This window comes from Lissotriton vulgaris, chromosome 6 (assembly GCF_964263255.1).
Source record: "Lissotriton vulgaris chromosome 6, aLisVul1.2, whole genome shotgun sequence".
NCBI lineage: Eukaryota > Metazoa > Chordata > Amphibia > Caudata > Salamandridae > Lissotriton > Lissotriton vulgaris.
This window is the reverse complement of record NC_141694.1, coordinates 1,800,999,624-1,801,013,638: the sequence shown is the minus strand read 5'-3', so window position 1 is coordinate 1,801,013,638 and position 14,015 is coordinate 1,800,999,624. Positions and strand designations below refer to the sequence as shown.

General features: G+C 46.3%; 1 protein-coding gene across 2 annotated transcripts in view; it reads left to right on the top strand.

The window, feature by feature from the left end:
- The window catches only part of LOC147709531 (fucolectin-4-like), a 100,465-nt gene extending 94,438 nt beyond the window's left edge, over positions 1-6,027 (top strand). For both annotated transcript variants that reach the window (XM_086928074.1, XM_086928075.1), the window contains exon 4: positions 5,694-6,027. In XM_086928074.1, coding sequence (XP_086784200.1) covers positions 5,694-5,841 — 148 coding nt within the window. In that variant the 3' untranslated portion in view covers positions 5,842-6,027. The remainder of the gene's footprint in view (positions 1-5,693) is intronic.
- The last annotated feature ends 7,988 nt before the right edge of the window (positions 6,028-14,015 follow it).

Here is a 14,015-nt window from a genome sequence, read left to right as displayed (position 1 = left end):
CAAGTTAAGGTTGGGGCCTTCTGTTACTAACAATGCCCGGTTCAACGGGCCGGATTGCATGTGTGGAACTAAGCGCGAGCGTGACATACTAACAAGAGCCGACTGCCGCTGTGATCGCATGCAGTATCGGGCTTGTGTGGAAATACGCGCAAGAGCACGCGCAGGAACTGGCCGCCATCTTAGATTCCGATCAGTTGCATTGAGGAGAACAGAGGTTACAGTGCCACGAGTAGCAGAGTGTCACCAATGTAAAATAAAAAAATGGGCTGAAGAGATTCAACTATTGTAAGACCGTTTGTCAGCTGTGCTCAGACAGTGTTTTCAAGTTTGAGAAAGGAAACTTTGTGTCATGGTGGGATTAGGTTTTACAGTTAATAAGGATAGTTTAGGTTAATGTTGTTTGGTTCAGTATGGAAGCAGAACAGGGTAGCAGTGTGAGTACTGCTGTATCATTATTAAATGAGGATTTGGTGAGAAAGATTATTCAGCAGGAAATGAAAAATAAATTACAGGAATCAGTGAAAAGCATTCTATGAAAAAAGAGAAGGATAGGTGTGGAGTCAGAATAAGAGTATATTTTCATTATCAGAGGAAGATGACCAGTTAGTGGGAGAAGGTGGAAAGAGATTAAAGACAACTAAACATGTAGAGGACATCTGTATGTCTAAAAGAGGAACATATGGTCTAAATTCCATCAGGAAGAGAATACCCTGAGTGGCATGCATAGAGTGGGTGTCCCAATCTGCACACAGAGGGAAGGTGTCCATCGTGACACAAAAAGAGATGGAAGCAATAGAGCTGCTTGAAGCCCAAGTTCAGATAATAAAAAAGATTTGGATGAGTATATTTTAGATCTGCAAGAGAATGAGTTTGAAAATAAATTTGGCAATTTAGAAAAGGTTGCTTTTGCGAAAGTGCTTAAGAACCCGTTAGGTGAGGAAATGTTTCACAACATAAAACATCCCCGAAGTGGTGATTGACGGCCCATGGAGCATGTGGGCAAGTTTTTTTAGGAATGGATTCGGAAACCTTTAACCAGAGAGGTGAGACAGGTGCTGAGAGTGGTGTACTCTTGACCCATAATGGAAGAGAAAATTTTAGTACTCCAAATTTGGATCTGGAGTTAATACATTTTTTTTGTTTAAATTAGGAAGGGATCCTAGAAAGGGATTGGAAAAAAATCATTAAAGATCTGTCAAGATAAGGTTCTGTATGTGATGCCTCTGATAGCCAGAATTATGGATATGGTGGAAGAGGCGCATGTGAATCAGACAGCTATTGATATAGATCTACTGAGAGAATGGAGCCAAAGTAGTGTTACAGGGCAATGCTTACAGAGAGAACAAAGACAATACTGATAAAAATAAGCCCAAAACTGGGGGACATGTCGCAGAGAAAGCCCAGCATAGATGGTAAGGGGCTACTATTTGGGGAAGAGATACTCAAATACTATTCTCAAAACAGAGGAAGAGGATTTCCGGCCTTTCCCGGTTTCTACCTAAGTCACGTAAGAGCAGGAAGGGCGTGTAGAGGAGGGTTTTTCAGTGCCCAAGGTTAGAGCACAGGAAACCAAGGTGAGTAGGGAGATTATTTTTGGTTCTTCCCAAAAAAGAGGAGGGGAGATTTAAGAGACATCATAGGACAATAGGAGAAGTTAACTCAAGATCCCTGGGTGTTGGAAACTGTTCAAGGATATGTAATAGAATTTGTTTATTTGCCAATTCAAAGAAAAGAACCAAGGGAATTGGCAGTAAGCGAGGAACTTAAGGAGGTTGTGGACTTAGAAATAAAGTCTATGTTACAAAAGGGAGCAATTATATGTTTGGAGGAAATGACAAAACAGTTCATGAGTACAATTTTTGGGGTCAAAAAGAAGGACAAGGGCTGGAGAGCAGTGATCAATCTCATGGAATTGAACAGATATTTGATATACAGACACTTCAAGATGGAGGGTATCCATTGTCTGAGAGATTTGTTAGAAAACGATTGGTTAGAGAAATTGGATTTAAAGGACGCATATTGCAAATTCCCATGGGAATAGAGAGTCAGAAATATTCATAGGTCCATTCAAGAGGACAATTGTACCAATTTCAGTATTTAATTTTTGGGCTTTCAGCAGTACCGTGGTGTTTTACCAAAGTCATGAGAGTAGTAATATAATTTTTGCGGGTGTGCGGTTTAAGACTGATTATATATTTGTACGATATTTTGATAATGTCCCAAATCAAGAATGACTTAGAGAAGCATTTAGTGCAGATCATGAGCATTCTGGAGCAATTAGGGTTTATAGTGAACAGGGAAAAGTCTATTTTTGTACAGACACAGAGTTTGGAGTTTTTAGGGCTCCAAGTAGATATGGAGAAGATGGTTTTACAGTTCCCAGAGAGAAAGGGGAAGATGATAAGGAACAAGATAAATCAGGTTTTGAAAAGGGAGTTTCTAACTCTAAGAGATTTAGCTCAGATGATTGGATTGTCATCTCCTTCTATCCAGGCGATTTTTCCAGGACCTCTGCATTATCGCGCTTTGTAGAGGTTGAAAGGAGAACAAATTGAGAAAAGGCAATTGCTATGAGGACAGGATATTACTGAGTGCAGAGCCAAAGGACGAGTTGCTTTGGTGGTTGAACAATTTGCAGACGTGGAATGGCTGAGTGATTTTTGGAAGAGCCAGCCCCACCTGCTAAGCCAGGTCCTCCCCGAACCAGAAACAAACATCCTAGGAATAGTTTCAGGGCATCACCCTTCATCAGTCAGGCTAGCTTGTATCCAGAGGTTTAGTGAGCACGAGATCCACGTCTGGGCATACCCTTCCCACTTAAGACGACAGATGCAAAAGAAACAATTGATGGACGGAATGTTGGACAATGCAAACATTCACCCCTAGTCACAAGGATGTTGGTTTAATCCATCATTCTTTTGCTCACCACACCAGTCTGGAACCAGCCAAATGCAAATCAGTCTTGACCCTGTTCCTTATGGGACTTTGGTCCCTTGCTCACTGTACCACTGGATTCGAACTAGCCTGGCTGATGAAGGGTGACATACAACGAAATCGGTCCCAGGGTGCTTGTTTCCCATCCAGGGAGGACCTGGCTTGGTAGTTCGGTCTGGACTGTTCACATGAGGCACAGGGTCAAGACTGATTTGCATATGGCTGTGTCCACACTTGGGTGGCATAGTGGGCAAAACAACAATGAATTTAACCCAGATCTCTTGCCTGGGGGAGGAGGTTTGAATCATTTAGCATTCCGTCCATCATTTGTTGCATTACACATTTTACCCTTAGTGGGACGGGTATGCCCAGATGTGGGTCCCTTGCTCACTGTGGCACTGGATTCAAGCTAGCCTGGCTGATGAAGGATGACATTCCCCAAAACTGGTCCCAGGATGCTTGTTTACGGACCAGGGAGGTCCTGACTTAGCAGTTCGGTCTGGACTACTCCCATGAGGCAAAGGGTCAAGATTGATTTGCATATGGCTGGGTCCAAATTTGAGTGGTGTAGTGGGCAAAAGAACGCTGGATTTAATCCAGATCTCTTGACTGGGGGAGAATGTTTGCATCATTCAGCATTCCGTCTATCATTTGTTGCAGTTATGCTTTTTAAATAAAGCAGGGTTTTTTTTTTTAAATGCTGCCCGTTTTCCTTAAAGGAAAATGGTGCATGACAGCTGTTTCTGTGCCAGCGCAGGGGAGAGCACAGGAATACAACATTTCATTGTAAATATGTTGCATTCCTGTGCTCTGAAAGTGACTCAGTGCAACGCAGCCAAATGGCTCACTTTCTCGTAACTCTGTCCCCCATTTGTTACTATAAAAAAGTAATAACTGGTCCTTCATTAGCATAATGTATTAGGGTAATCTGAAGCAATTCCGCATTCTAATAGTAGTAATGGGTTTGGAAAGCACAATACTAATCAGCGAATCTAAATAATTTCCACAAAGCTGTAATAAATATTGAATTATATCAGCCCCACCAATATTTCGAGATGGGTAAATTCACACACAAACGTTTAAAGAATGTTTTAGAACAAATATGCAGATGGGGTTGGGGAGATTATAATGTACCTCATGAATACTGCTTTGGTCAGGAATCACCACACTTTTTTCTCCCAGGGAACACTGAGTGCGGGTCAAGCTTTCCTTGCTACTCTGATTGATTGTACAAGGGGCTGTGTTGGGGCTGTGCAAGGGTAGCAGCTGAAGAGCGAGGATTTGCAACTGGGTGGGCAAACAACTGGAAGGCCTGTGCGGTGTACAGCCAGACCTCCTTCAGTGAGGAAGGCAGCTGAGGAGCACTGACAATGGGGGTAGTCCGATCCCTCCTCGGGGAGGGGCATCTCTCCCCACTAATTTAAGCAAAATGTTTCACTGAAAGAGAAAACATCTTGCAGCGTAGGAGGGAGATAGTTCCTTTCAACTGTTCCACTCGACGACAAGTTTGTGCACTCAATTAAATGAAGTCACCATCTCCTCTGTGTCGCATCACCCACCCCCTCAGAGAACGTTCCCCATGGTATTGGATTTACATGCGTACGTTCAATAAAATCCAGGGTGCCGTAAAACACAGCCCCGGAGGCTGTTCACTTGTCTTTAAAACTTTTGATGATACAACTCAACTGCAGTGCCAATAAGTCACTATTAGAGAGGAGGGGGAGGGGAGATGGAACAATGTTTAGAGCAGGGGTGGCTACATTCCACTATTGTGACCTCATTAGTTTTTACCCACTGCGTTATTATTCAACGGTAATGCACAGACTGTCTCATAATTTAGTCCAGGTTATATCCAAAACGCACCTGGAGCTCTGTTAATGATAAGACCTATATTCATCGATTCATATGCTATATGCACAGATTCGCAGACACCGGTGACCTTGACGAGTACCACACAGTGACTAGACCTGGACGGATTTTCAATGACTCTGGAGTAATTCCATGTTACTCTTAGGCGCATTGGGGAAGAATTTGCAATGCAATAAGTCTTGCATTTGCGACAGTTTAAGCTATTAGTGTTCTAAATGAAAATGTCTTTTATTTATGTTTTAAAACCCAAAATATAAATAAAAGGCATTGTCATTTACAATGTCAATAGCTCAAACTTGCATAAATGCGAGACCTATTGTATTGCAAATGCTTGTTTAAGAGCAGGCAGTGGTCCATGGGATCACTGCCTGCTCTTGAACAATAATATTCTCGCATCCATTCACAAAGGGGTAGTGGTCCCCTAGGGACCCCTTCCCGTTTGTGAGTTGCTTACTACCAACTTGAAGTAGGGTGTATACTTCGAGAGTTTTGAAACCACAATTGCGTTCACAAAACAATGGTATATACCATTGGGGTTTGCTATTAGGAACGGACGCCCTTGGCAAACCCTTCCTAATAGCAAGTCAGTAATAGGGTTTGTACATAGGGCAGACTGATTTTGCGGTCACAAACCAGCCGGTTTCCCATTTGCGACTGCAAACAAACGGTTGTACATCAGGCCCTTAGTCAATTGTTGAGTTAGAAGACAAATATATGTCAAAGTAAAATCTGTTGGACATCCATCCAAGCCTGTGTTCTAGAGCTACTGTGTACGTTAAACCAAAGACTTTAGAACCTGATGGCCTCTTATTAATGAATAATGGGGAAGTCTATAGAATTTGAATTTTTCATCATGTTTTCAACTCTATTTCTTTGATATTTATTCCTAGATGTGCCGTCATTACGAATATTGGTGCGGGTGAAACTATGACATTCGAGTGCCACGGAATGCTTGGGCGATATCTGAACGTGGTAATTCCTGGAAAAACAGCATCGCTCACACTCTGTGAAGTTCAAGTTTTTGGAGTCTTTGCATAAGACCATGCTGGCTGAGGAACTCAACTGATGATAATGAGTCCTGATTTCTCAGATTGTTAATGTCAAACTAAAATTTGCTTCTTGCCTCTCTAGTGATTCATTGTAATTGTAAATCAGCTATTCAATGTTAGATCCAGAAGTAGATGTTGAGGTGCTGTTATCTAATTAAACAATTGTCAAACATATTATTCTTCAATGAATGTGTTCAGAGTATTTACTTAAGTGTATTTTGCAAAAATATATATATTGCTCTAATAAAGATGTAATTAGATAAATATAAATTTTTTCAATCCATTTGCACGTGATGCACTCAATTGATTGTAAGAAGACTGCCTGAAAAAGTAGAACATGACTCACAATTGTACACATAACTGGGTATTTAAACATAGCAATGTGGCTTTTTGTTTAGTTTGTTCGTTATAGACGAAACACATCACAACAAAAGCAAACATTTTACCTATTTATGGCAGTATCAGTGGACTTTGACTCCTAAGACCACTTTTGTGTCATGATGGCCCTTGAAGGCAGTCTGTTTGCTTTGTTTTGCAATATTACAAAATAAAAGGGGGGCGTGGCTTAGCAGCCAACAATGGTGGACGGGTGAGCGAGAGGCTCCGCGTTGACCACCCATTTATCGGCTGGAAAAGACTGTTACATCACTGTCTACTGTCCTGGGTGCGACCACTCGCAGCCTGGGGCCTGTTGGCTCCGGAGGGACCCTGTGGTAGCCACATACGACGAGTGTTGGCGGAGATACGGAGAGCTGCAATGGAAAGAGCCTGCAGAGATGACGATCGGCGGCCTTGGGGGTCGGGCTGGTTCTGGGTCGTGGAGTCCGGGGGATCAGCACCTGCGGTGAGCTGTACCTGTCCTAAGTAGGCAGTGAAAGACTGCTGGGGAGAGCCTGTCGGCCTGTGACGGCCCTACGGTGGCTCCCGCAGATCAGGGTGGAGTTGGTGCGGCCGACGACGCTGGGAGCACTCACCTGCATCACAGCTGAACTGGGAGTGACCTGGGAGCCTCCTTCCCCCTGAGAGCGGTGGCTATGTGGAGGACAGACCCGAATGCTGGCCCACCTTGAGCAACATGAGTGTTCTCCCCCTCCTTCATGCAGACAGTAGTGAGCAGAGTACTGCTTGCTGCTGTGCCTGTCCTTCTCAACTGCTGTATTGCACAGAAGTGCGATATGACACAAGCCCACAAGACCTGGGGGCGGTAGGGGTCAGCTGGCCTGGAACTGAACTGGGAGTTTGTAGGGGTGGCGGGGGCCCAAACCCTGCCTCTGGGGGATATGCTTGGTTTACACATGACTGCTGCTGGCCCTTTATGTGCACTATGAAGCCGCACTGCCTTGTAGGGGTGTGAGCCAGGGGAAAGCACCTGAGAGTGGATTTAGCTGAGATGCCTGTGACTGTCCTATTCTCTCGCCAAACCCATGTTGCCCATTTGTCTGCGATGCGGCACTCTGGCGATGACATGGTCACCCTGCAGGCGTGGTGAGCGCCTGGCTGTGGGCTTTGGGTGATCCTCGTAGGCCCACTCGAAGAGGGCTTCTCCCCCCCACCCGCCCCACCTATGATGGTGTAGCGATGCTGGTCCTGGCTGTGACTTTAGGGAGGCCTGACTACTACGGTGTGAGGAACCTTTTGAGGAAAGAAACGCTGAACCCTGCGGAAGCTTGAGCTGGTCCCTTGTTCGTTTCTCCAACTGCTGCTGGTGGGAAGAGGACCCCACTGGACAGACCCTGGGATTGTATTGTGATACTTGGGTTCCAGAGTGGCTGCCATGGGTAAAACCAGGGCAAAATTGCAAGAGGCTGCCCCAGAGTGGGAGGGAGACTACCGGGAGCTGGACCAGACTGCTTCTGAAGAGCCAACCCCTGAAGACCCAATATATCAACAATTGGCTCAGAACTTAGAGACCATATCGAACACGGAGACTCTCCACCAGGACATAAGCAGAGTGTCCGTGGGATTGGGACTATTGCGTGCTGAACACCAGAAACTCCGTGACAAAGTGAAAGTGGTGGAGACATCCCTGGAAAAGCTGACCCCGTCTCACAAGGCGACGCTTAAACAAATGGCAGACCTAAACGACAGGGTCATAATACTGGAGCGCAGAGTAGAGGATAGTGAAGGGTGCAATAAGAGAAACAATATCTACACCCTAGGCCTGCCGGAGGGGATCAAAAATGGTAATATGATATCCTATTTGGAACCATGGCTCCGCATAGTGGCTGCGTCATAAGGATTGACACAGTTCTATACTTTGGAGAGAGCACAACGCGTCCCAGTGTGGCCTCCGGCGCCACTCTGCCCTCCTAGACCGTTGGTAGCCCGCCTCCTGCTCTACCAGGACAAAGATATATTGCTGCAGAGAGCTCATTCAGATGACCCGTTTGCAGTGGGTAATAGTAAGGTCTCGATATTTCAGGACTGTGCTCTCCAGGTGCAATGAAATCATGGCTCATTCCTTGAGATTAAGAAGGCGATGAGAGCAGAGGATCTTCAGTACTCCCTTATCTTTCCAGCTTGACTGCGTATCATATAGAATGATAAGACGTACTTCTGCGAGAACACTGTTGGAGGAGTATAGGACTGAGGCCCCGCGGGGTTCCCAGTAACAGGCGCCGCCTCGCCAAAACCGATGGCCAGAATGCGCACCAGGAGGCAACAAACAAAGAATACTCCCAACAAGTCCTTCACAGAAAAAGTGTGAGAGCTGCGGCACTGTAGGCGGTGGCTGAGATAATCCAGGATGATCAGCAGCAGCCCGAGACAGGGTCGCATTCGCAAAGGGGCTCATCGGGCTCAGAATCAGTCTCCTCCAATGTGGACAGCCTAATCATGCCACAGATTACCCTGAAGACTACGGATAGCATTATATAGTAAGGACTGGAAGGTACAAAGAACTTTGTCACACATCCGGGTCCACTGGGGCCTGCGGAGCCACACTCGAACACTGAGGTAAAATGGTTCAGGTTTGAGTTAGCTAGTAGTCGGTGCCTTGTATGGTTCTAGACACTATACTTACGGACACACGCCATTGAAATAAGCCACGACCCCCTGTAGGACCTCACCATAGTTGGTTTGGTCCTTTATTGTCTACCACAATTGTATGAAGGGTTTGGGCGGGTGGCCGTTGCCACACTGCTCTGGGGACTGGGGAGTTGGTCCATGTTGGGATCTCCTTTTTTCTTTTTTTGTCCTACCTTTATATAAGCCCTGTCTGGTCTGTGGTATTGAGATCGACATGCTTGTAGTCTTGTGGGTGCTGAGGGGGGTGGGGGCTGGAGGATGGTAGGGGAGGTAGAATACTTTGCTGATAATGGCAAAACACTCCCAGACGTTAAAACTACGTGGAAGATCAACGGGATGGCTCCATGACTAAGTGCCACTACATACACAATTACCTTAGGAGGTGAGGAGTGCAGATAGCCCTTCTGCAGGAGAAGCACCTACTCCAACCAGAAGTGGACAGACTGCATAGGTGGTGGAGGGGCAGGTATACGCTACGTCCTTTTCATCATATGCCCGCGGGACGTTTATCTGGATAAGAGCAGGAGTGCCCTTTGAACCAACAAGGTCTGCTATTGACAAGGAGGGCAGATATGTCTTCCTCCTGAGGAGACTGTGGGGGTGAGAGTTTACGTTGAATTGTGTGTATGCCCCTAACTAAGACCAGAGAGCCTATATGGCTGAACTTTCCACCTAAGTGGAGGACATGATAGTGAACCCAGTACTTATAAGGGGGATTTTAATGGGGTGCCGGATGTGGAGTTAGATCGCTCTCACCCTCCCCTGCCTGGGGCCCAGACCCGCCAAGTTTCGGCTGGACTCTGAGACTGGATGCCCCACTGGGGTTTGCAAGATATTTTGAGGATCCAGCATGGGCATGTACAAGAGTATTCCTTCTATTCCCCTATTTACCAACTCCACACACGATTGGACACTTTTTGGTGCTCTCCATCCCATGGTGCTTCTATTGAACATGCGGAATATGTAAGACAGCCTATGTCTGACCATAGCCCGCTGCTATTGATTTATCAGCCACATGGAGCATGACCCCCAATACCTATGTGGCGTCTTGACCGAAGTCCCTAGGAGATGAGCCGTTTGCAGAGGCTCTACACTCCCTTGTCAGCGTTTATTTTACTACCAACGATCGCTCTGCATCCTCTGCTCTGATAGAGTGGGAAGCGTTTAAGGTGGTGGTGCAGGACCCTGTATTGGGCATAGTGTAAGGGTACGCTGGGAACTTCACCACGAGCCGTTGTCCACAGAAGGAGAACTACAGATGCTACATAATTTTCAGGGACGGGACGCGCAAGCTCATTCACGGCTACTGGAAAAACGCACACAACACAGCGACATTTTAGAGCAGCTTCGGTCCTTTGATTTTAGGACATATATAGATAGAGTGCAGGGGGATGAGGGTTGAGCTGGTCGTCTCCTAGCCTGGTTGATTCGTCCGGAAACGCAAGGAGTCCCGATTATGCACGTGTGGACAAATGCCGCAATAATTCTGTATTCAAGAAGGCATAAACAGTAATATTGGCCGACCCAGGACAGGGCTGCATAAAGGGTCTTGTAGTAAACAAGGCATTCATTTCCCATGGGTCCCCCAATATTACTGTTGATGCCTTCTTGACCCCACTAGGCCTCCACACATTAGATGCGGAAGCACGAGAAGAGTTGGGCGGGCCAGTGACCTTGCAGGAAGTGCAGGGAGTTATTGTCGCTATGCCTAATGAGACAACACCAAGCCCTGATGGCATCTCAAGCGAGTTTTATAAGAAATACCGGGCTGACCTGGCTCCAAAACTGGTGACCCTATATGCGGAGTTGCTGTAATTGGGCCAACAGCCAGACACCATACGAGATGCACTGGTGATCCCAATCCCTAAGACTACATCCCCGACAAACTATAGACCCCCTCCACATGTTAAACACTGATTTTAAGATACTCAGCAAGGTATTGGCGCTATGTTTGCTCCCAAGTATGCAAAACCTAGTTCACCCGGACCAGAATGGGTTTATCCCATCCAGCTACACCTCATAAAACCTACGCCGGTTGTACTCTGTGTTGTACCCCCCGGAGGCGCGGACCTATCGATCGGCAGCAATTCTCTCGATTGACCTAGAGAAGGCCTTCAATACCGTGGGGTGGGATTACCTGCTGGCTGTTATGAGGTGCCTGGAAATGGGCGACTATTGGACATCTACCCACAATATCCGGTTGCACAAGGCACCCAACAGGGTGGCACCCTATCGCCACTCCTCTTTGCATTGCCCACAGAACCATTGGCCAAGTTCTTTTGACAGGGAGGGGGAGGCATGGGGATGACCATAGAAGGACGAATGCATATTATCTCTCGCTATGCTGATGATCTACTAGTCTACCTATGTGACACTGCTCCGGGAGTGGAAACGGCTTTGCAACGTTTTGGATACATTTCAGGTTTACGAGTCAACATGTGCAAACATACTTGTTCCCGCTGGCTAGTCTGCTGGTGCGTCCCTTGGAAGCCCAACCCTTGGAAACTTGGGCAGGGAACTGCGGTCATTTCGGTCTAACATAACATTGTGGGGACACTATGCCTCCTTATAAATGCCAGAATATCATTGACAAAAATAGTTATGCTCTCCCGAGTACTATATTATTTTGCTAATATGCCTGTGCTGATGCCCACGGCTTATTTCCGTAACTTGAACTCCTTGGAGAGTGACTTAATCTGGGGAGAGGGTAGGCGCAGAGTGTTACTCCAGATATTGAGATTCTCAATAGATGCAGCATCCATGAGGATGGGGGCTCCTGATTTTGAACTGTGCCAACTTGCTGCTCAACAGCAATGGCTGGCCCAATGGCTGGAGAGGGCACACACTGATGGAACCTTCCTAATGGAATCAGACCAGAGCCCCAATTTGTTGATGGCAAAGATTCTGGTGCCTGCAACTAAGGTTCCTTACACCTCAGTAATGCTGACCACAGCTTTCAGTGTTGGCGGCGTAGCCTCAGAAGAATACCTGACACTCCCAATCCTCACCAGAGTTACCACTTGTGGGATTGCCCCATGGCGACCCACAACAGATCACTACTGCGGAACAACTAGCACCTTGGACGGTGGTGGGCCTTGAAAACGTGGGGGATAGCTACCATGAGAAACATCTGCTCCCATTCTCGGAATTGGCGGAAGGCTGTGACTTGCCCTCGGGCCAGTTCCTAACTTATGAGGCACTATGGCGCACGTTTGCCCAACTCTGGGGTCAGAATAGAGGAACTGGGGACACATGGTGTGTTGCACTGGCTAATTACTCTGGGTACAGCAATACATCAAATTAAATGGTTCTATTCGTCGCTACGCGAGGCCTCGGCTACGCTTGCGCAAGAAATGGGACAGAAACTTGGGACGGGCGCTCACGGATGCAGAGTAGAGTTGAATCTTTGAATCCCCAAAGAAAGTAGAGCGGAGCACGAGATTGATATACATCCAAGTCAACTATGTACACATGACTTACTTGACACCCCATGGAATCTTTGTCACCTTTGGAGGAGAGCTAAGGCGATACCCAAAGATGCAACCTAGAAGATGCATGCGGATTTCCTGCATATGACTTGGGAGTGTAGGGTCCCGCAGCATTTTGGCAGGAAGTAATCTCCAAACTTAATACCACACTGGGGCGGGAGCTTGGCCATGTTGCAGATGTCTGCTTACTTGGACTCTTCCCTAGATCACCTAAACGAAAGGTGGGAAATATGTTTGTAGACTTAGCGCCGGTGTTGGCTAGACTGCCTGTAGCAGTTCACATGGAAGGCAACCATGGGGCCTCAAGCGCATATCTGGCAAAGGTTATGTCTACCAGGGCTAGTACGGAAGAAAAGTTCACTGTTTAGGGAGGAATTGAGCGGAATACGCCAACACCCAATGGTGGACCTATTGTGTTCTATCTAGGACCCCAATCAATATTGTGACCTCATGCCCCTATACGGCTATAATCAATACATATCCCTATAATGGCATAAACAATCAGAACCATATTTCAGTAACTCGTCTCTGCAGCTCATGACAGTCCATGACACAGCAGAAGCCACTTCCTTAGATTCCTAGATAACACACTGAGTTCCTTCAACATCTCAAACCCCCCAGCAACCTGGGAAAGCCCCGCTTGCTTTGTTTTGATTAGTAATAGAACTCCTGCGAGCACTGTAAGAACGACCAGTTCTTAATGACATCTTTATTGTCGTCTTATGTCCAAAAACTTACGTCAAACTCGGCACCTTTCAGGTATAAATATACCAATGTTGCCTTAAGCAAGCACACGGTGGTGGTGAATACTGGAGCAGAACAGCTGTCCCTTGCAGAGCCCAGCAGATGCGAGAAGCCCACGGACGCTGCCCCTCCTCCTCCTTGACGCACTGAGAAAGACGCTGTCTTTTCTCCTGCCGAGAAAATCCAGCTCCAGCGTTTCCAGCCTACCCTTGCGGGTAACTGGGATATCGGGTCCTGAGAGGAGATACCAGACCTCCTGCATTCTATTCCAGAGGTACGGTGCTGACTAAACCCTTAGAGAGAATTCTTGAAACAAACTCTTGGCAAAACCAACTTAACTTAAACTGCTACTTACTTAATCCCTTCCATGTATTAGGCTTAGGTCAGATACACCGGGGTAGGCATAGTTAGAAGCACCAGTTGAGGTCGTTAGCTAATGTATATATGAATGTATATATTTTATTCATTTTAACCATCCTATGGCTAGGAAACCATATCAACGCTCTTACAGTATTATTTCGTATTACTCCTTTTACTGTACGCACTTTTCATAATAACAAGTTTTGCAATTGTGGCAATTCATTTCTCTTGCATGAGAAGAAAGACTGCTCAATAAATAATATATTTTATTGAAAAACGCCCGTCTCTCTATTTTCTGCATCCTGGTGAAAGTAAAATCTGCACAACTGACTGAGTGAAATAGCTGTCTATTGTTTCACACGACTCTAGAGATTGACTCTTATTCTGAGGAGCAAAGTTGTCATGTTTATGCGGTTGTCGGAAGCTGAATCCCTTTTTGTCTGAGCCAGGGAAGCTGATCACTTCCTATTCAGTTAAGAAAGTTTCCAGTGAACTCTGAGCTAGCTGGCGCAAACCTAAATTAAGTCTAACATAGCCAGTAGAG